General features: G+C 45.7%; 2 protein-coding genes across 3 annotated transcripts; both read right to left on the bottom strand.

The window, feature by feature from the left end:
* Positions 1–478: 478 nt before the first annotated feature.
* Positions 479–4,982, bottom strand: LOC145858909 (uncharacterized). Its single transcript, XM_082957579.1, has 3 exons — positions 4,884–4,982; positions 3,308–4,613; positions 479–3,268 (listed from the first exon to the last, which is right to left on the bottom strand). Exons 1-3 carry the CDS (start codon positions 4,980–4,982, stop codon positions 1,542–1,544), a joined length of 3,132 nt encoding a protein of 1,043 aa, XP_082813705.1. The 3' UTR covers positions 479–1,541.
* On the bottom strand, positions 4,607–19,346 carry LOC100194605 (v-akt murine thymoma viral oncogene homolog 2). Of its 2 annotated transcripts, none has more exons than XM_082957504.1 (14): positions 19,089–19,346; positions 14,047–14,203; positions 13,700–13,828; positions 13,302–13,413; positions 12,845–12,992; positions 12,411–12,542; positions 11,876–11,941; positions 9,557–9,625; positions 8,344–8,466; positions 7,903–8,031; positions 7,166–7,380; positions 5,994–6,081; positions 5,364–5,466; positions 4,607–5,275 (listed from the first exon to the last, which is right to left on the bottom strand). In XM_082957504.1, the coding sequence occupies exons 2-14, from the start codon at positions 14,090–14,092 to the stop codon at positions 5,196–5,198; spliced, it is 1,440 nt and encodes a 479-aa protein (XP_082813630.1). In that variant the 5' UTR covers positions 14,093–14,203; positions 19,089–19,346; the 3' UTR covers positions 4,607–5,195.
* Positions 19,347–23,262: the final 3,916 nt, after the last annotated feature.

The raw sequence follows: 23,262 nt of genomic DNA, 5'->3' as shown, positions 1-23,262 counted from the left end.
CAAGTGTGCAAAGCTGTCATCAAAGCAAAGGGTGGCTACTTTGAAGAATCTCAAATATATTTTGATTTGTTGAACACTTTTTTTGGTTACTACATGATTCCATGTGTTATTTCATAGGTTTTGATGACTTCACTATTATTCTAAAAGTAGTAAAATAAAGGAAAACTCTTGAATGAGTAGGTGTGTCCAAACTTTTGACTGGTACTGTAGGTATTTCTCTTGTCCAGGTGGGATAGGGTAACGTGCATTGCAATGGCGATTCTGTCATCCGTGGATCTGTTGGGGTGTTATGCAAATTGTAGTGGGTCTAGGGTGTCAGTTAAGATGGAGGTGATAAAATCTTTGACTAGCCTATTAAAGCACTTCATGATTACATTATAGCATGCATGTGTATATAGGTAATACAGTACAAATGCAAGCATGCACAGACATACAAGCACACAGCTGTCTCACAAAACACAGTCAGTCAGTCACAAAATACATACAATGGGATCCTTTTAATTGAAATAACTTTAGCGGAAACATACACTTTTTTCTTTCATTGAATTAAACATTTATGAATGTTAAATGAGTAGCAATGTCTTCAAAAGGGGTCAGGGAAACAGTGAGGTGGAAAACAGAACTAGACAAAAACAAAAAAAACAACAATAGTTAGTCTCAGAAACAATTTCCAAACGGCACATAATGGACACAAGGCTCACATGACTACCAGAACATTAGAGAAAAACCTGGATCTCATTGACCAGTGACTGTCAGCAGTCAGACAGCAGACGAAGAGGAGCAGGCGTGATCACTACATTCAACACACACCTGGTGTTGTGACCCGAACGGAGCCCCGTCACTGATCCACTCAACACCACCTGTGCGGCCATTTTTGATAGTACAGCAGACGTTTATGACATTTGAAAGAGGAAACGAAGCAACAAAATAACAAGAATAAAACATACAAATCTCATCATTCGAGTAAAAAGAGGTCTGCTTAAGTAACTAAGTGCTAGTCGACCGTTGTAAATCACATGGCTGGTCCGTCTCGATCAAAGACCAGAGGTGTTGAGACAAGTCCTGAATTAAAAACAGGGTTTAAAAATCCGTACCTACACGCCTTGTACAGTGATTCATTCATACATTTTCTCTGTAGCAACTTTGTGTTCTGTTCACAACGATCCCAGTCAAAATAGAGGAAGAAAAAAAAGAGTGCAATACTAGTTAATTTCACTGAATTACAGTTAAAAAGTAGTACTCCCTCCTGCATCGCTTTTTGTAAATCCAGAGTAGGTTTTTCAGTTCTGAGTCGGAAAAACTGTAGTGTGATGTCGCCAATTATTCTACTGATACCGATGCACGTCAGGCTCGCTTACATTTGAGCACTCACACAACTTCACTGGCATACGCACACATACAAACACAAAATGCAGACATTCAGTTTTGGTTGTCCCTCCTTTTCTCCAAGCACACAAACACATTGACAGAGAAACAGCTTCATTGTTTACCACCACCGCCCTGCCCAGTAGGACCACTTCAACACTATTGGTAACAGCTAGTTACAGAAAAGAGCACTTGGATAAATCACAGAAATATGACTCCTTATAAACTGTAACAATGAGAGAGAGAAAACTTTGTTTCTCATTTGTGAAAACAAGAATCACTTCAGTGTTTTTTTCTTCTATCCAGCAGTGTGAGTGAGTGAGTGAGTGAGTGAGTGAGTGAGTGAGTGAGTGAGTGAGTGAGTGAGTGAGTGAGTGAGTGAGTGATGAGGACGAGGGGGGACAGAGAGGGGAAAAAAGGGAGCGACAGACAAAGAACGAAAATGAGATAGCGAGCACAAGAAAGAAAGAAAATTGAGTGTAAGAGATCAGTGTCTCAATTCCATCCAAATCAGAGGAGCAGTAGTGTCCTATAGGACCACCTATAGGTCCTAGTCCTCCCTGTGAGGAGCAGTGGTGTCCTATAGGACCACCTATAGGTCCTAGTCGTCCCTGTGAGGAGCAGTAGTGTCCTATAGGATCACCTATAGGTCCTAGTCCTCCCTGTGAGGAGCAGTAGTGTCCTATAGGACCACCTATAGGTCCTAGTCCTCCCTGTGAGGAGCAGTGGTGTCCTATAGGACCACCTATAGGTCCTAGTCCTCCCTGTGAGGAGCAGTAGTGTCCTATAGGACCACCTATAGGTCCTAGTCCTCCCTGTGAGGAGCAGTGGTGTCCTATAGGACCACCTATAGGTCCTAGTCCTCCCTGTGAGGAGCAGTAGTGTCCTATAGGACCACCTATAGGTCCTAGTCCTCCCTGTGAGGAGCAGTAGTGTCCTATAGGATCACCTATAGGTCCTAGTCCTCCCTGTGAGGAGCAGTGGTGTCCTATAGGATCACCTATAGGTCCTAGTCCTCCCTGTGAGGAGCAGTAGTGTCCTATAGGTCCTAGTCCTCCCTGTGAGGAGCAGTAGTGTCCTATAGGTCCTAGTCCTCCCTGTGAGGAGCAGTGGTGTCCTATAGGACCACCTATAGGTCCTAGTCCTCCCTGTGAGGAGCAGTAGTGTCCTATAGGACCACCTATAGGTCCTAGTCCTCCCTGTGAGGAGCAGTGGTGTCCTATAGAACCACCTATAGGTCCTAGTCCTCCCTGTGAGGAGCAGTAGTGTCCTATAGGTCCTAGTCCTCCCTGTGAGGAGCAGTGGTGTCCTATAGGACCACCTATAGGTCCTAGTCCTCCCTGTGAGGAGCAGTAGTGTCCTATAGGACCACCTATAGGTCCTAGTCCTCCCTGTGAGGAGCAGTAGTGTCCTATAGGACCACCTATAGGTCCTAGTCCTCCCTGTGAGAAGCAGTGGTGTCCTATAGGACCACCTATAGGTCCTAGTCCTCCCTGTGAGGAGCAGTAGTGTCCTATAGGACCACCTATAGGTCCTAGTCCTCCCTGTGAGGAGCAGTAGTGTCCTATAGGATCACCTATAGGTCCTAGTCCTCCCTGTGAGGAGCAGTGGTGTCCTATAGGATCACCTATAGGTCCTAGTCCTCCCTGTGAGGAGCAGTAGTGTCCTATAGGTCCTAGTCCTCCCTGTGAGGAGCAGTAGTGTCCTATAGGTCCTAGTCCTCCCTGTGAGGAGCAGTGGTGTCCTATAGGACCACCTATAGGTCCTAGTCCTCCCTGTGAGGAGCAGTAGTGTCCTATAGGACCACCTATAGGTCCTAGTCCTCCCTGTGAGGAGCAGTGGTGTCCTATAGGACCACCTATAGGTCCTAGTCCTCCCTGTGAGGAGCAGTAGTGTCCTATAGGTCCTAGTCCTCCCTGTGAGGAGCAGTGGTGTCCTATAGGACCACCTATAGGTCCTAGTCCTCCCTGTGAGGAGCAGTGGTGTCCTATAGGATCACCTATAGGTCCTAGTCCTCCCTGTGAGGAGCAGTAGTGTCCTATAGGTCCTAGTCCTCCCTGTGAGGAGCAGTGGTGTCCTATAGGACCACCTATAGGTCCTAGTCCTCCCTGTGAGGAGCAGTAGTGTCCTATAGGACCACCTATAGGTCCTAGTCCTCCCTGTGAGGAGCAGTGGTGTCCTATAGGACCACCTATAGGTCCTAGTCCTCCCTGTGAGGAGCAGTAGTGTCCTATAGGATCACCTATAGGTCCTAGTCCTCCCTGTGAGGAGCAGTAGTGTCCTATAGGACCACCTATAGGTCCTAGTCCTCCCTGTGAGGAGCAGTAGTGTCCTATAGGATCACCTATAGGTCCTAGTCCTCCCTGTGAGGAGCAGTGGTGTCCTATAGGATCACCTATAGGTCCTAGTCCTCCCTGTGAGGAGCAGTAGTGTCCTATAGGTCCTAGTCCTCCCTGTGAGGAGCAGTGGTGTCCTATAGGACCACCTATAGGTCCTAGTCCTCCCTGTGAGGAGCAGTAGTGTCCTATAGGACCACCTATAGGTCCTAGTCCTCCCTGTGAGGAGCAGTGGTGTCCTATAGGACCACCTATAGGTCCTAGTCCTCCCTGTGAGGAGCAGTAGTGTCCTATAGGACCACCTATAGGTCCTAGTCCTCCCTGTGAGGAGCAGTAGTGTCCTATAGGACCACCTATAGGTCCTAGTCCTCCCTGTGAGGAGCAGTAGTGTTCTATAGGACCACCTATAGGTCCTAGTCCTCCCTGTGAGGAGCAGTGGTGTCCTATAGGATCACCTATAGGTACTAGTCCTCCCTGTGAGGAGCAGTGGTGTCCTATAGGATCACCTATAGGTCCTAGTCCTCCCTGTGAGGAGTAGTAGTGTCCTATAGGACCACCTATAGGTCCTAGTCCTCCCTGTGAGGAGCAGTGGTGTCCTATAGGATCACCTATAGGTACTAGTCCTCCCTGTGAGGAGCAGTAGTGTCCTATAGGACCACCTATAGCTCCTAGTCCTCCCTGTGAGGAGCAGTAGTGTCCTATAGGACCACCTATAGCTCCTAGTCCTCCCTGTGAGGAGCAGTGGTGTCCTATAGGACCACCTATAGGTCCTAGTCCTCCCTGTGAGGAGCAGTGGTGTCCTATAGGACCACCTATAGGTCCTAGTCCTCCCTGTGAGGAGTAGTAGTGTCCTATAGGATCACCTATAGGTACTAGACCAGGACTGCCCAACCCTCTTCCTGGAGTCCAACCCTAATTTAGCATATCTGATTCAGCTAGTTAAGGTCTTGTTGAGCAGCTAATTAGTAGAATCAGTTGTGTTAAATTAGGGTTGAACTGAAAACCCACAGGACGGTAGATCTCCAGGAAGAGGGTTGGGCAGCCCTGTACTAGACCTTCCAGTGAGGAGCAGTAGTGTCTGTTAACGCCACCTATAGGTTATAGTTATCCGTGCGTGGATGATATGCTACTGCTGCTGATGTTGACGACGTGAGGTATTGACTGAGGTCCTGTGCAGTTCACAGGCTGCTGTTGTGCGTGACTGTAGTGTAGGCGGGGTTTGAGCAGACAAGATGGCTGCAAGACTAGGCACTTAAATCCCCGCTGTGACCAGAGATCCATTGGCCTATGTGGAGTCTCAAGCTTGCAGTCTTTTTTTTTTTTTACAAGAAAGTGTGTGTGTGTGTGTGTGTGTGTGTGTGTGTGTGTGTGTGTGTGTGTGTGTGTGTGTGTGTGTGTGTGTGTGTGTGTGTGTGTGGTGTGTGTGTGTGTCTGTGGATGAGAGTGTGAGCTGATGCGCTATGCATATCTTCAGTGTGTATGGTAAAGACAGGGTCACTCTCGTATGCTGGCAGAGTAAGAGAACTGGGGGAAGTGTGCTGGCTGGTTGGGGATGCCACAGTCCAGGTTGGTATCTAGAACACGAAGAACACACTCAGTCAACATCACCTCTAACGGCACGCTTGGTGGCATATTGTGTCACACACACACACACAAACTCACACTTGTCTGGAGGCGTGACGGTGATGGTCTGTGCCGTGAACTCGTCGTCGAAGTAACGTGTATCAGTCTCTGACGTCACCTGAGGCTTGAAGGGTGGAGTCAGCTGAGGAGGAAGAGAGCGAGCAGTGATTGATTGGCAAATGGTCTGCTTGGCACTCAGCATCAAGAAGGTGTAAGAACCTGCGATAGACTAGTGTCCTGTCCAGGGGGCGTACTTGTATATCAAGCTGCCTCGCGCTACAGAAACAGGCTACTTACTTTACTTATTTATGATGCAAGGTCATTCAGGGATCAGTCAGACGGCAGTCGACGTGGAATTTGTAATATCTGATCTGCACAGCATGACTGCAAAAACGGTGGCAGTTAGCCTAGTGGTCCCACCAACAACCCATCTCCAACCGATAGGTTGCTGGATCAAATCCCCGAGCTGACAAGGTAAAAATCTGTCGTTCTGCCCCTGAACAAGGCAGTTAACCCCCAGTAGGCCGTCATTGTAAATAAGAATTTGTTCTTAACTGACATGCCTAGTTAAATAAAGGTCACATCATTTTTTTAAATCAAAGACCTGGAAGGCCACCATTTATTGACTGACTATCAATAGCGTTAAGCTATCAGCCTCCAGTCAATCACCTTTCTATCGACCACGTCCTGCCAGTTGATAGAGGTGAAGAACTTGTGGGACATCACTTCTTTGGCATCATCCGGTCCTCCCCCTAACCTGTCAATAACAAAAATCAGAGGTTACTTCAAATGGTGCTCTCACGTTTGCTGCACTGCTTTTCTGAAGAAGAGCATCTCACGTTTTTTTGTTGTCAGAGAGCTCCAAATTGTGATCATTTTGGTCGCATGTGCTACTGAATGTTTTGCTGTATGACCTGGAATTTTTTGGGGGGAGCACCAGTGTGCCGAGGAAAAGAGAACAAACTGAGCATAAACCGAGCGCTTGTTTCTAGCCCAAACCATTCAAAAGTTATGACCCATATTATCTTCGCTACATTTTTTATTTTGCGCAGTGACAGGCCTCATTTTTACATTCACAAACCATCTAACAGGCAACTAAAACTAATCGCGGGCCGCTAACCATTTGTTAACACCTTGTTCAGTCATGTTACCTCATTAGCTAGCTAGCTAACATCCTGGTAACTTTACCAGTATAAGCAACCATTTGGTGGCACAGAAAGAAATGAAAATGGATAGCTTCTTCTGGAGATGTGCTTCAAATTAGCTTGAATTCATATAGGCCAAATGTAGACTATACACTGAGTGTACAAAACATTAGGAACACCTAATATTGAGTTGAACCCCCCTTTTGCCCTCAGAACAGCCTCAATTCGTCGGGGCATGGACTTTACAAGGTGTCGAAAGCATTCCACAGGGATGCCGGCCCATATTGACTCCTTGTTTCCCACAGTTGTGTCAGATTCAGTTGAAGATACTACTTCAAGTTGTGCTATTTAATAAATATCCATGTTTTCTGAACGAACAAACAGTTTGAGTGTGTACTTTGGACATACAAAGCGCGTGCGCACACACACACACTTGTTTAACTAACCTTGTGGGGGGACACAATTGATTCCCATTCAAAATCGTATTTTCCCTAACCCGAAAACCTAACCCTAACCTTTAACCCCTAATCCGAACCTTAACTCTAAACTTCCTAGAAATAGCCTTTTTCCTTGTGAGGACTTAGTTTACACACCTTTCTTGAGCAGATACTCAGCCAAACACAAATGGGGTCCTCCCTGAGCAGGCCAGTCAAACGGTCACACCTCCCACCCCTACCCACACCAAGCACCACGCACCTTTGCTTGGGATCCTTTTTGAGCAGGCCGGTGAGCAGGGCCCTGCCCTCTGGGGCCAGGTTCTTGGGAAATCGGATCTCCTCCATGAGGATGAGCTCAAAAAGCCGCTCGTGGTCCTGGTTGTAGAAGGGCAGCCGACCGCACATCATCTCGTACATGACCACGCCCAGGCCCCACCAGTCCACCGCCCGGCCGTAGTCGTTGTCCTCCAGCACCTGGACGGGCAGGGAGGGAGCTTTGTTCACAGTGCAGGCCTTAATGCTCAAAATCAGATAGTTTTTTTGTCTGTCTAAACAACAATTTGCAATTGACCAGATTGGATTTGAGTCACTTCAAACTGCCACTTAATGGGGTCTTCAAAAGGAATGTTCCAGAGGCAATCAATTGATAAAATTACCATACAGTAGGAGGTATCTTTCTACCTAAATACTCACTGCATTAACATAAAAACTATGGATTATCAGATTATCAAGCCAACTAATCTTAAAGTAATAAATGGCCCCAATAAAAACAAGTGGTTCTTCCAGGAACACCACAGTGAGTCTAAAATGGCCTCTCTCCTTGTCTCACTTCCTGCATTTATACTGCTACAAAAAGAGAAGACATTTTGCAACGGAAATTGAAAAAGTTATTCCCTATTAGTTTGTGTTTTCTTACGTTTGCTGCTTAATGAAAACAACTAAGGTTGTATGACAACTGTGTAGCATGTGCTTGTGCCACTAGCAGAGGGCCCTCACCTCCGGCGCCAGGTACTCCGGGGTGCCGCAGAAGGTCTTCATGGTGGCACCGTCCGTGATGCCCTCCTTACACAGCCCAAAGTCTGTGATTTTAACATGTCCGTCATTGTCCAGCATTAGATTCTCCAGCTGAGAAGATGCAGCGAGACGGATGAGATATTAGAACAGAGCATTATTGAGACAGTTCTAACATTATAGAGAGAATGACAGCCAGTTTGAATAGTTGGAGTGGGGAATTTAACCCCAGTCTCCAGTGCGGAGAGGAATGTGTCTAAGCAGGGTGTGTGGCACCATTATTATCACCATTTAGGAAAATCACATGACTGAAGAATGAAGGCAGAATGTGTTTGTCACTTGGTTCAGGAAAACCCAAATCCTTAGATGAATATGAAAGCAGGACGGGTGACTATGAAAGCAGGACAGAATCTTCACAGTGCCTACCTTCAGGTCCCTGTATACCACGTCACGAGAGTGGAGGTACTCCAACGCAGATACGATCTCAGCGCCATAGAAACGGGCCCGGTCTTCCGTGAACACACGATCCCGAGACAGGTGGAAGAAGAGCTAGAGGGAAGATGAGAGCAAAAGAGAGTGAAAAAAGGAGGATTAATTTGAGATGTGTTGATATAACACTTTCTCCATTGCTTGAACACTTAATACAGCCCACTAAAATGCATGTGTTTGCCAAAACAACACATCTCTTGCAAAATGCACTTACACTATCACAACTTAAAAATACCTTTCACAAAATTAGCCAAATCCATTCAAACGCTATAGTATTTAATTGAATGAGAAGGTTCATGTCACCATTTAGATTTTAGTCATTTAGCAGACGCTCTTATCCAGAGCGACTTACAGTTAGTGCATTCATCTCAAAAGGCCAAGTGTAGCAAAAACATTATTTTACTGTGTTTTATATACATTTCCACACTGAGGTTGAAATAATAATGTAACATTGTCAAAATGATGATAATGCCCTTTAAGTGTGAGAGCTGTTTGAAAAGAACACCTGAAATTTCAGCCTGTTTTGGTGGGATGGAGTTTTGGCCTTCCATGGTGACATCACCAGGCAATAAATTAGTTAATAGACCAATTAGAAAGAGAGTTCCAAACTTCTCTGCCAATAACAACTAGTTTTCCCCTCCCCACTCCCAGACAGTCCTAGCTAAATTTGTGGTTCAGAAATTGCTCTGTTTCTTTTTGACCATTTTAATTGAAAACACAGTAAGATTCTTAAATTGTTACCCAGAAATGATTTGAAATTGAAATAAAAACAGCTGCATTGGCCCTTTAAGATAGCTAGATGAGACAACCACATATCACAGTCATAGTAACTACTAGCAAAGTCGGTGCTAGTAAGAAAAGACAAGTGCAAAGTAAGATTCACCCTCATCTTAATCCTGGTCCTGGCGACACAAAGGGGTGCACATTTTGGTTTTTGCCGTAGCACTGTTTTGCAAAAAAGTGTCTTGTAATAGAGATTTGTGTCTACTGTTTTGCAAAAAAAGTGTTTATCATTTGCATTTAGTGTGAAAACAATGTGAAATTACAATCTGTTAATTATTGTTTTGGCCATGTGGATCCCAGTGTTCAAGCAATCGAAAAATTGTGTGTGTGTGCTCATGTATATCTGTGTGTACATTGGGACACCCACCTCTCCTCCATTGGCGTATTCCATCACAAAACATAATCGATCATGAGTCTGGAAAGCGTATTTCAGTGTCTGGAAGGGTGGAAGAAGACAATTGATCAATGTCCTCCTATTAGATCAGATGTTTCTTTATCGTCTGATGTTCACAGATATTTGCTTTAAGTACCAGAAAATGTGCTGTGATAAGAAAATATTAACAACAAAAATATAGAGACATATCATAGGCTAGGCATGACAAATACAAATTCATGAAAAAAGGCAAGACAAAAATTACAGCTTTTACCATCAACAGCCCAACTCCAGTCTCCCCCAACAGCCCAACTCCAGTCCTCCGGTCCCACAAACAGCCCAACTCCAGTCCTCCAGTCCCCCCCAACAACCCATCTCCAGTCCTCCAGTCCCCCCCAACAACCCATCTCCAGTCCTCCCCAACAGCCCATCTCCAGTCCCACCAACAGCCCAACTCCAATCCTCCGGTCCCACCAACAGCCCAACTCCAGTCCTCCGGTCCCACCAACAGCCCATCTCCAGTCCTCCGGTCCCACCAACAACCCATCTCCAGTCCTCCGGTCCCACCAACAGCCCAACTCCAGTCCCCCCCAACAACCCATCTCCAGTCCCACCAACAGCCCATCTCCAGTCCCACCAACAGCCCATCTCCAGTCCCACCAACAACCCATCTCCAGTCCTCCAGTCCCACCAACAGCCCAACTCCAGTCCCACCAACAGCCCATCTCCAGTCCTCCAGTCCCACCAACAGCCCATCTCCAGTCCCCACCAACAGCCCATCTCCAGTCCTCCGGTCCCACCAACAGCCCATCTCCAGTCCTCCGGTCCCACCAACAGCCCATCTCCAGTCCTCCGGTCCCACCAACAGCCCATCTCCAGTCCTCCGGTCCCACCAACAGCCCATCTCCAGTCCTCCGGTCCCACCAACAACCCATCTCCAGTCCTCCGGTCCCACCAACAACCCATCTCCAGTCCTCCGGTCCCACCAACAACCCATCTCCAGTCCTCCGGTCCCACCAACAGCCCATCTCCAGTCCCATCAACAACCCATCTCCAGTCCTCCAGTCCCACCAACAGCCCATCTCCAGTCCTGCGGTCCCACCAACAACCCATCTCCAGTCCTCCAGTCCCACCAACAGCCCATCTCCAGTCCCCCCCAACAGCCCATCTCCAGTCCTCCAGTCCCACCAACAACCCATCTCCAGTCCTCCGGTCCCACCAACAACCCATCTCCAGTCCTCCGGTCCCCCCAACAGCCCATCTCCAGTCCTCCGGTCCCACCAACAACCCATCTCCAGTCCTCCGGTCCCACCAACAACCCATCTCCAGTCCTCCGGTCCCACCAACAACCCATCTCCAGTCCTCCGGTCCCACCAACAACCCATCTCCAGTCCTCCGGTCCCACCAACAACCCATCTCCAGTCCTCCGGTCCCACCAACAGCCCATCTCCAGTCCCCCCCCAACAGCCCATCTCCAGTCCTCCGGTCCCACCAACAACCCATCTCCAGTCCTCCGGTCCCACCAACAGCCCATCTCCAGTCCTCCGGTCCCACCAACAACCCATCTCCAGTCCTCCGGTCCCACCAACAACCCATCTCCAGTCCTCCAGTCCCACCAACAGCCCATCTCCAGTCCCCCCCAACAGCCCATCTCCAGTCCTCCAGTCCCACCAACAACCCATCTCCAGTCCTCCGGTCCCACCAACAACCCATCTCCAGTCCTCCAGTCCCCCCAACAGCCCATCTCCAGTCCCCCCCAACAGCCCATCTCCAGTCCTCCAGTCCCACCCAACAGCCCAACTCCAGTCCTCCGGTCCCACCAACAGCCCAACTCCAGTCCTCCGGTCCCACCAACAGCCCATCTCCAGTCCTCCGGTCCCACCAACAGCCCATCTCCAGTCCTCCGGTCCCACCAACAGCCCATCTCCAGTCCTCCGGTCCCACCAACAGCCCATCTCCAGTCCCACCAACAGCCCATCTCCAGTCCCACCAACAGCCCATCTCCAGTCCCACCAACTGCCCATCTCCAGTCCTCCAGTCCCCCCCAACAGCCCATCTCCAGTCCTCCGGTCCCACCAACAGTACACATTTCTGTAGTAAACCCGGACAAGCACGCCTGATTCAACTTGTCAACTAATCATCAATGAGATGAATCAGGGGAGTTTGTCCGGGGCTACAACGGCAAAGTGTGTCGTTAGGGGTACTGGAGGACTGGAGTTGGGAACCACTGCTACACAGGACTATACAGCACATGTGGGTGTTCTGTTCTGGACCAGCACATGTAATGAGGTGAGAGGAACATGGACCACTCACTGTTAGGAAGGGATGCCGGGTGTTCTGTAACACTCTGCTCTCTGTAACCGTGTGCGCTACCTCGTCCTGGACACACAGATCAGAGAGTCAGCCTTTCACAGCAACACATACATAAGAATACCATCATGGCTCAGTCATTGTCAAATAGATTCCCTCCTTCACAAATCAGTGAAGCCAGGATATGTTCAGAAGGTATTACTGGAAACACGAGAGAACACAGGACATTCCAAATGTGGCCATTGGCGGCTTCTCGTATTGGATGAAGCCCAGCAATGCAAGTGTTAAGACAACGTTAAGAAACATAACATAATAGAAACAATTAAAATATATTATAACATAAATATACCACGGCTGTCAGCATTCAGTGCTCGAACCACCCAGTTTATAAAACAAAATATACCACATACTATGCACAATAAAGAACAATTAAGACTACAGATCAGGCCTAATGCATACAGATCGTCATTCCCCAATAACAAACTGATGGCCAGTAGTCACCACTGTAAAGTGGTAAAGGTTAGGCCTATTTCGTTACCTTAGCGATGATGACCTCCTTGCGCAGGATCTTCATGGCATAGTGCATCCCCGTGGCTTTCTCCTTGACCAGGATCACTTTGCCAAACGTCCCCTTCCCCAGCAGCTTCAGGTAGTCAAAGTCACTCATCGTCTGACAACACAGAAACAGGGTTGGACAATCAACTAGCTTATCCTGGGTGACCCAGCCCAGCCAAACACATTCACAATGGGAAGGATGGACAGTGGTAGTGATGATGAAGTGTGATACTTCACTAAACAGATCAATCACACACCTGCGCAGGAACAAACCAGGATTCAACCATTGTGGAAGAACAATGTGTGAGTGGTTTATCATGTCATTCAATTAGCATGTATTTGTGTGACTCTTGCCTTTACCTTGTAAGCATTTGTATCTGTCATATGCACAGTATATGTTACTGCACACACACTCACCACCTTGGAGTTGGTCTTGGACATGGCCACCTCCATCTCCTCAATGCTGCTGCTGTCACTGGGAGAACCAAACAGGTCCATGGGCTCCTCCTCCTCTCGTACCTTCAACCCATTGGCCACCGCCTGGATGGCACGCATCCACCCCTCTCTGACACACACACACACACACACACACACACACACACACACACACACACACACACACACACACACACACACACACACACACACACACACACACACACACACACACACACACACACACACACACGCAATTACTACACCATAGTGAGCTTGTAGGATTCCTTTGAACCACTAAGCGTTTGTCCATGACACAGACAGAAACATATCCCTCCCTCCACCTCTTGTTGACTACTGTTATTCCTCCTCCTCACTGTCTACCTACCCTTTCTATTGGCCCCTTCTCACACCTCAGTTACCCATATCCCCTCCTCACCTCTCTGCATTGCTTTCTACGTGGAAGGTCCTCTCGATGACAGTGGTCCACTGCAGGCAGCGGATAACGAACGTGTTTGGCTTGGGCCGCTCTGTTTTCATCAGCTGGCATTCTGGGACGAAAGAGAGACAGAAGAGGGATCAAGCCTTACAAATGTTTTAATGCCTCAATCCATTGTTTTTACCTCTGTTGTTTCATTTACAAAGTGAACTGTGAAGACCCCCCCAAGCAACATCCAGGCCTGCAAACACCAACACACTCCATTTAAGTGTTCTGTACAGAGGTGGTGAGAGGACAGCAGGTCCTGCTCTGTAAACCCTGCTACAGAACCAACACTGCACAACACTGAGTCACCTGTGACATCTTCAACAATAGTTTTCACTTTGAGGGACCCTCACCTCCCACTGAGAAATTGTTGAGAGGGGGCAAGCTCTGGTCGGACAGCTCAGGCTTCTCTTTGTAGCCAATGAAGGAGCCGTCACTCTTCAGGATGAAGTAGCGCGGCCTCCAAGTCTTGATGTACTCACCTGTACAGAGAAACAAGTGGGCTTGAGTACACAGCACCCGAATACTCTCATAGCCTAGTCTCTGAGGTTAGCCACAATGCATATTCTATGGCAACTACATAGTTTGGATTAGAATGTGTCGAGACATGTATGGCTTTGTCAGACGATGTTATTGAAATTGTGTTTGAAAGTGATTATATTACATTTGCTGTGAATAATAAGAAACGGAGGGTCCTCACCTCTCTTGTGGAGCCATCCTTCCCTGACTACGCTGGCCTCATTCATAGTGAAGGGTGGAAAGCTTGTGGAAGGGGGGTAGAGGTGGGGAATGGGAGGGGGGCCTGGGTAACTTTTGGACTGGTCAGTAGGGTGTCAGTGTAAACATTGCCCCAGCACCTAGACAAATAAGAAAACACAACATGAGAGAATATTAAATGACAGGTAGCCTACATGTGTTTGCAAGACATAGCCTACACAGACTACGAAGAGATGAGCAGAGATTAACAGTGTTTCGCATGCAATATGATTTTCCCGGCAAAAATATTACTGACACCTAACCTGTCTGGCTGAATGACAAAACTCAAACTTTTATGAAACATTGCTTGTGTTTGACAATGGGGCAAAACGAGGGGTGTAGTGCTGCCGGGGCGTGGAGGAGTGGCGCGCCCTCACTGTTTTCTATTGGAGAATACAGAGCTGGTAAAACTATTTCTGGAAAATGTATTCTGAAATTATATTACCACAAAAAGTCCATGAAAAACAATAATTTTGTTTCTTCCCTGTGCTCTCACTACGGTGGCAACAATGATTAAGAACTATAGGCTACATGTGCGCGATGTGGAGGCCCGTTAGATGCTTGACAACTTTGGCCAATCAAAACTAAGAAAAATAAATCCTAATTCACAGTGGGTCTGCCTTGACGCTCATAAAACGCCACGGACCCCCTCTTGCACAGTGGAACCCAGAACGATTTGTGACCACTTGGTTATGGTGACACCGTTCTGCCGAGCACATCCAACCAGGTGGCCACCGCAAAGCCCTCTCTGATAGTTGCTGTAGCCCTGTTTGGGATATCTAGCCTACATTGGATATTGGTTGAGATGCAGGTCCCGTTCTACACTAAACAAGAATATAAAAAACGCAGCATGTAAAGTGTTGGTCCCATGTTTCATGACCTGAAATAAAAGATCCTAGTAATGTAACATACGCACAAAAAGCTACTTTCTCTCAAATATTTTGCACAAATGTGTGTACATCCCTGTTAGTGAGCATTTCTCCTTTGCCAAGACAATCCATCCCACCTGACAGCTGTGGCATATAAACAAGCTGATTAAACGGCATGATCATTACACAGGTGCACCTTGTGCTGGGGACAATAAAAGGCCACTCAAATGTGCAGTTTTGTCACACAACCCAATGCCACAGATGTCTCAAATGGAGAGAGCGTGCAATTGGCATGCTGAATTCAGTAATGTCCACCAGAGCTGTTGCCAGACAACAATGTTCATTTCTCTACTATATTCCGCCTCCAACGTCATTTTAGAGAATTTGGCAGTACGTCCAACCGGCCTCACAACCGCAAACCAGGTGTAACCACGCCAGCCCAGGACCTCCACATCTGGCTTCTTCACCTGTGGGATGCTCTGAGACGAGCCACCCGGACAGGTGATGAAACTGTGGGTTTGCACAACTGAAGAATTTCTGCACAAACTGTCAGAAACCGTCTCAGGTAAGCTCATCTGCGTGCTCGTCATCCTCACAAGGGTCTTGACCTGACTGCAGTTCAGCGTCGTAACCAACTTCAGTGGGCAAATGCTCACCCTCGATGGCCACTGGCACGCTGGAGAAGTGTACTCTTCACGGATTAATCCAGGTTTCAACTGTACCGGGCAGATGGCAGACCACGTGTATGGCGTCATGAGGGTGAGCTGATGTCAGCGTTGTGAACAGAGTGCCCCATGGTGGCGGTGGGGTTATGGTATGGGAAGGCATAAGCTATGGACAACGAACACAATTGTATTTTATCAATGGCAATTTGAATGCACCGAGATACTGTGACGGATCCTGAGGCTGATTGTCGTACTATTCATCCACCGCCATCACCTCATGTTTCAGCATGATAATGCATGGCCCCATGTCGCAAGGATCTGTACACAATTCCTGGAAGCAGAAAATGTCCCAGTTCTTCCATGGCCTACATACTCACCAGACATGTCCCCCATTGAGCATGTTTAGGATGCTCTGGATCAACACGTACGACAGCGTGTTCCAGTTCCTGCCAACATCCAATAACTTCACACAGTCATTGCAGAGGAGTGGGACGACATTCCACAATCAACAGCCTGATCAACTCTACGCGAAGGAGATGTTTTGCGCTGCATGAGGTAAATGGTGGTCACACCAGATACTGACAGGTTCTGATCCACTCCCGTTTTTTTTAAGGAACCTGTGACCAACAGATACATATCTATATTTCCAGTCATGTGAAATCCATAGATTAGGACCTAATTAATTTATTTCAATTGACTGATTTCCTTATATGAACTGTAACTCTGTAAAATCAAATATGTTTTTGTTCAGTGTAGCTTGATATGTCAAGGAGGGCAATTGGAAGTTTGATTTGGGCCAAGTTGGAAGTAATAATGCATTTAGGTTATAGTTTATTGAGATGAATACACCACACCAAATGCTTGATTTTATGGCTGTTTTAAAACACATTTCCCGCAATTCTCAGTAGTAATAAGTTATGTTCACTACTTGGTCAATTGATAGCATGTTTAACATACGCAAATAAATTCAATGAATTGATAGTTCACCTCTGTTTTCTTTTATTCTGTAATAGGGTATACTGTAACCATGTGTTTAAGCTAATCAAATCAACGTGTATTTGATACAAAGCTACACAATACAATGAAATGCAACTTGCAATGAAGCTCTCCTTGCAAACAGTGCAATGATATCAAGCTATATGTATTTACATTAGGATATAGCCTACAAATAGCTATTCCACTTAGTTGTAGGCCTATTAGGCTATAGGACTACTGCAAATGATTGTTGTTTGTTCCTGAACTGGCCGGATGGCAGACCTATCCTTCAGCATCACAAATTGGTTCAACTTCTTTAACATCATTGCACGATCCAGGCGCTGTGCTTTCAGCACCATTGCAGGGCGCTCATCTCATCAAGATCGATCCAGGCGCTGTCCTTTCAGCACCATTGCAGGGCGCTCATCTCATCAAGATCGATCCAGGCGCTGTCCTTTCAGCACCATTGCAGGGCGCTCATCTCATCAAGATCGGTTGCCTATGGCTAATAGTCATACTCATCACTTATTGTTATTACAAATAGAAAATGTACTTCTCACAACGGTGCTCATTTAGTAAAGTTAGATCAAAGCCGAAACAACGTCTAGCAATATCACAATTATTAATTAGCATTTTACATAACAAAACCAAATATAAAACCATAGCACAGTAGGCCTATAATAATAATAATAAAGTTACCGTTACACCAAAAACACTTACCGTAATTTATAACGAGATTTTAGGACGGTTAGCTGAAGTTGAATAGTCAACAAAAAAATTGCATGAGCCAAAACAGAACCCACCACTTGGCTGGATATATGCATTGATTGAAACAAAACACAAGACTAATAGTTTGTTAACACCATCTGCTCTAATTATCTCACGAAACAACAGTCATTCAAGAATATCTAAATGCATATTCCCGTGAAACTGATTGAGATCAATGAAATGATTGGCATGGAGATTAAGTTTGAACGTTTCACCGGTAAATGGTGAATAATTATAATTCAAGATTGACAGTGATGATGGCCTATTTAGAAATTAGGTGGCCTATGCCTAACTTGGTGTTGGAGGATATTAAAAAACTAAAATGTTTTTGAGCCAATGTGTGTGGGCATAGGCAGACGTTGCAATTGGAGGATACATTGTACATAATGATAGGCTATTCAATTGTTTACATCTGTCGGTACAAACTTTGATTGAGGAAAGTATGACGTATATTTTTAAAACGCGCTCCCTCATCTAAAAAAACAATAAAAAAAACAGCACTATACCACTGAGCAAGACTTGTGCTGCAATAACAGATAATGCTCCTTTAAAAAGAACTGGGAACTCGTTAATCTCCGACTTCACTGCGTTCAAGACAACTGGGAACTCGGAAAAACGAGCTCCGACTGGGAAAAATATTTTTCTAACGGTCATCCAACTCGGAATTCCAACTAGGGAACTAGGGCCTCTTTCTATAGCTCTGACTTTCCGACCTGAAGATCAATGACTTCATGACTTTACCTCGTATTTTTCCGAGTTCCCAGTTGTCTTGAAAGCACCAATGGATCAGAGAAACGTGCCAGTGGGTACCAGCAAGCACACCAGCACAGCGGGATCAAGTTTTGCAATGCAATGGGTGTACAGAGCGCATACGACATCGAATTGGCCAGCTAGGTAGGCGCCTAGCAGACACGCAAATCAGCTGTCAAACCTATAGCTAACTAAAACCTGTTTTACTTGAGAGCTATCTAGCTACTCAGGACAGGCTGAAACTTGATATCTATATACAGATATCTGGAGCGCAATGACTAATCAATAACTGCTATTTTGTTGACAATCAATGTGTAATGGATCGACGATGGTGCATCTGACTGTAGCTAGCTATAATAAGAATAGCATATGAAATTTACTTAAATAGATGGGGTCAAATTGAAATGGCAAGGCACAAACGGTCTGAATATCTCTAACTAGCTAGGTCAGCTAATCACGTTGTTGGTAAACAGCTCACACGACACTAACTTTAGTATCATCATCATAGCAGCTAGCTAACGTTAGCAAGTTAGCAATCTGTTAGCTGGTAAATCCAGCTTCAACTCTGAACAGGGACTGACAACAACACCTGTCACTTTTCCATCCGCAACTGAAACTTAAACGTACACGTGTAACTTCTTACAACTTCACTTCCCCATTTACTCTTTATCAAGGACCTAGTTAGCCCATATTGTAAACAAACAGAAGAAACCTCTATTGTAACCTTTGACGTTAGCTAGCTAGCTACGCTAGGTTCCATTTGCTCCCCACTATGGTCATGGCCTCTAGAGAATAAGTAGACACCGATCAACCCTGTCTGTTCCTCGAGTACGATATGGGAATGGCCCACCGTCTAACTAGCTCTGTGCAACAAGGACGTCTCAGAATGGTTGTTTTCAGCAAGGTATCTATCCTGCACCTTTTATCCCGGTGTAGCTAACGTTAGCTAGTTACGTTACCTGAGTTTCGCCTGCTTGCTGCAGTGGTGTGTTTGCGAAGAGGGTGCACTAGTATGAGCCGTAAAGAACATATACATGCGTATTTATACGCTGTTTTCTCACTTAGCCCCACGTTGTTCTTGTTTATTTGACAGACTCAATCCAGTACAGATACAATCTTTGTTACAGGCCATCCAAGAAGGAATCCCAATAAGGCAACAACAACAAAACAAAAAAAGTACGTAGTTGGGACACGTTGTGCGTCAGCCCGAGCAGATATCCCCCTATGTCTGGGCCCGTGGCGAAACGGCCGTGCTATATGGGATCCTTGGGACGTCCCTACACCATTTAAATTGACATTTGAAATGGTAAGGATAAGGGTTAAGGCAGTGTTTCCCAAACTCGGTCCTTGATTATTAGCGTTGATTGTTAGTGCTAGGGCAAAAAACATGCTCCCCTTGGGGTCCAAGGATCGAGTTTGGGAAACCCTGGGATAAGGTTAGGGTTAGGTAATGGTTATGGTTAAGTGTTGAGTTTGGGGTTAGGATAGGGACGTCCCAAGGATCTCGGATTACACGGGACCGTTTCGCCAGGGCCCAGACATATAGGGGGACAACTGCTCAGGCTGACGCAACATGTTCACACACCTCTCCACCCAAGGAGTCGTCCCATACTGCTACAATTTCGAGGAAGACACCGACCACCCTCTGAAGCTGTCTCGTGGAGACACCGAACTAGAGGTCGACCGATTAATCGGAATTGCCGATTAATTAGGGCCGATTTCAAGTTTTCATAACAATCGGTATTTTTGGCCACTGATTTGCCGATTAGTATTACTTTTTTAAAATATATATATATACCTTTATTTAACTAGGCAAGTCAGATTAAGAACACATTCTTATTTTCAATGACGGCCTAGGAATGGGGGTTAACTGCCTTGTTCGGGGGGGATTCGTTTTTGCAACCTTCCGGTTACTAGTCCAAAGCTCTAATCACCTGCCTTACATTGCACTCCACGAGGAGCCTGCATGGCAGGCTGACTACCTGTTACGCGAGGGCAGCAAGAAGCCAAGGTAAGTTGCTAGCTAGCATTAAACTTATCTTATAAAAAAACATCAATCTTAACATAATCACTAGTTAACTACACATGGTTGATGATATTACTAGTTTATCTAACGTGTCCTGCGTTGCATATAATCGATGCGGTGCCTGTTAATTTCTCATCGAATCACAGCCTACTTCGACAAACGGGTGATGATTTAACAAGCGCATTTGCGAAAAAAAGCACTGTCGTTGCACCAATGTACCTAACCATAAACATCAATGCCTTTCTTTAAAATCAATACACAAGTATATATTTTTAAACCTGCATATTTAGTTAATATTGCCTACTAACATGGCTCATTGCGGACTGTGTGATATCCATTTATTCCTAACAAAGGCCGTAATTAATTTGCCAGAATTGTACATAATTATGACATTACATTGAAGGTTGTGCAATGTAACAGGAATATTTAGACATAGGGATGCCACCCGTTAGATAAAATACGGAACGGTTCCGTATTTCACTGAAATAATAAACGTTTCATTTTCGAAATGATCGTTTCCGAATTCGACCATATTAATGACCAAAGGCTCGTATTTCTGTGTGTTATTATGTTATAATTAAGTCTATGCTTTGATATTTGATAGAGCAGTCTGACTGAGCGATGGTAGGCAGCAGCAGGCTCGTAAGCATTCATTCAAACAGCACCTTCGTGCGTTTTGCCAGCAGCTCTTCAACAGGCAAAACAACCAGAGCAGTGTACTACAAGCAGACCGTTCGTTCCCAGGTGAGAGAAACTGTATGGATGTCCCAAATGTGTCCAGCAGGGTTTATCCAACTGTAGTCGTTGCTTCTTCTGCGGTGAGGAAGGGCACAGGCCAGTAGGCTGTCTAAAGAAACTGGAGCGCTTGGGAAATGGGAACCGGCCACTGTGGAGGGACCACTCCTACACTATATAGACATAAGTATGTCGACACCCAATCAAATTAGTGGATTTGGCTATTTCAGCCACACCCGTTGCTGACACGTGTATAAAATCGAACACACAGCCATGCAATCTCCACAGACAAACATTGACAATAGAATAGCCTTACTGAAGAGCTCAGTGAATTTCAACGTGGCACCGTCATAGGATACCACCTTTCCAACAAGTCAGTTTGTCAAATTTGTGCCCTGCTGGAGCTGCCCCGGTCCACTGTATGTGCTGTTACTGTGAAGTGGAAACGTCTAAGAGCAACAACAGCTCAGCCATGAAGTGGTAGGCTACACAAGCTCACAGAATGGGACCACTGAGTTTTGAAGCATGTAAAAACAGTCTGTCCTATTTTTACATGCTGTTTTTACAACACTCAAAACTGAGTTCCAAACTGCCTCTGGAACGTCAGCACAAGAACTGTTCATCGGGAGCTTAATGAAATGGGTTTCCATGGCCAACCAGCCGCACACAAGCCTAAGATTACTGTGCGCGATGCCAAGCGTCGGATGGAGTGGTGTAAAGCTCGCCGCCATTGGACTGGAGCAGTGGAAACATGTTCACTGGAGTGATGAATTCCGCTTCACCTTCTAGCAGTCCGATGAACGTATCTGGGTTTGGCGGATGCCAGGAGAATGCTACCCGTCTGAATGCATAGTGGCAACTGTAAAGTTTGGCGGAGGAGTAATAATGGTCTGGGGATGTTTTTCATGGTTCGGGTTAGGCCCCTTAATTCCAGTGAAATAACACATATGGAATCACGTAGTAACCAAAAAAAGTGTTAAACAAATCAAAATATATTTCAGATTCTTGAAATAGCCACTGTGGCAGATGAATCAGAATTAGTTGGGTAACATAGATAATTAGATGTCTTATCTGCATAATATGCTTATGTGATATACTTGTTATTAGAATGTATCTCTTTGGACTCTGTTGTTGGCAGTTGTACTTCTTCCCTCAGCTGGGGCTCAGTCAACTGGGGCCCAGAGAGGGGAGAGGTCAGGCTTGTCTTTTACATGTCCCTGGTGCTATGCAGAATATCAGAAAGGGAAGAGGACAGGAGGGAACATTGTCTTCATACAGTGGGGGGAAAAAGTATTTGATCCCTTGCTGATTTTGTACATTTGCCCACTGATAAAGAAATGATCAGTCTATAATTTTAATGGTAGGTTTATTTGAACAGTGAGAAACAGAATAACAACAAAAAAATCCAGAAAAACGCATGTCCCTAATGACCCTAAGCACACAGCCAAGACAACGCAGGAGTGGCTTCGGGACAAGTCTCTGAAAGTCCTTGAGTGGCCCAGCCAGCTCCTGGACTTGAACCCAATTGAACATCTCTGGAGAAACCTGAAAATAGCTGTGCAGAGATACTCCCCATCCAACCTGACAGAGCTTGAGAGGATCTGCAGAGAAGAATGGAAGAAACTCCCCAAATACAGGTGTGCCAAGCTTGTAGCGTCATACCCAAGAAGAGTCAACGCTGTAATCACTGCCAAAGGCGCTTCAACAAAGTACTGAGTAAAGGGTCTGAATACTTTTGTAAATGTGATATTTCATCATTTTTTTTAAATACATTTGCAACAAGTAAAAAAAAAAGTGTTTTTGCTTTGTCATTATGCATTATTGTGTGTAGATTGATAACGAAAAAATTTATCCATTTTAGAATAAGGCTGTAACGCAACAAAATGTGGAAAAAGTCATGGGGTCCGAGAATACTTTCCAAATGCACTGTATATATAGTAGAAAGGTGCCATTTTCACATATGTTGATGTTTGGAGTGTTCTGGAGATGATGAATGTGAAGTATAACATTTTTCAAATTTCCATTTAAAACCCTCTAGAGTCGATGTCAACCATCTACACGCAAGGCGTCTGAGATTCTAATTTATGATCTTCTGTTCTCTATCTATGGAATTAGTCCACTGCGCCACAAGGATGTTTTTAAAATAACATTCTTAGAACATACTTTGAATGTTACTAATGTTTTCTTGTGTTTTTTAATGGAATGTTTTAATGTTCAGAGAACATGACTTTAAATAGAACCATGGGGAAACCTGCAGAAAACGTTATGCTGAGGAACATTATGCTGAGGTCCCACAGAATAACATTGTTTCTCAACATTCCATGAACGTTCTGAGAACATGACTTTAAATAGAACCACGAGGAAACCTGTAT

Source organism: Salmo salar, chromosome 11, assembly GCF_965601325.2.
Source record: "Salmo salar chromosome 11, fSalSal1, whole genome shotgun sequence".
In the NCBI taxonomy this organism is placed as follows: Eukaryota; Metazoa; Chordata; class Actinopteri; order Salmoniformes; family Salmonidae; genus Salmo; species Salmo salar.
The sequence above is the reverse complement of the archived record's forward strand: the minus strand, read 5'-3'. Positions and strand labels throughout refer to the sequence as shown.

Excerpts from the sequence above, each read along its gene's own strand:
- LOC145858909 (XM_082957579.1), bottom strand. The coding sequence starts at position 4,982 with ATGGATCTCTGGTCACAGCGGGGATTTAAGTGCCTAGTCTTGCAGCCA. Across the intron at positions 4,614-4,883 it reads GTCACGCACAACAGCAGCCT|GGTTGGACTCCAGGAAGAGG; the intron begins GTGAACTGCACA and ends ATGCTAAATTAG. Across the intron at positions 3,269-3,307 it reads ACTAGGACCTATAGGTGGTC|CTATAGGACACTACTGCTCC; the intron begins CTATAGGACACC and ends GAGGACTAGGAC.
- LOC100194605 (XM_082957504.1), bottom strand. The coding sequence starts at position 14,092 with ATGAATGAGGCCAGCGTAGTCAGGGAAGGATGGCTCCACAAGAGAG. Across the intron at positions 8,467-9,556 it reads AATACGCCAATGGAGGAGAG|CTCTTCTTCCACCTGTCTCG; the intron begins GTGGGTGTCCCA and ends TCTTCCCTCTAG. Across the intron at positions 7,381-7,902 it reads CGGAGTACCTGGCGCCGGAG|GTGCTGGAGGACAACGACTA; the intron begins GTGAGGGCCCTC and ends CTGCCCGTCCAG.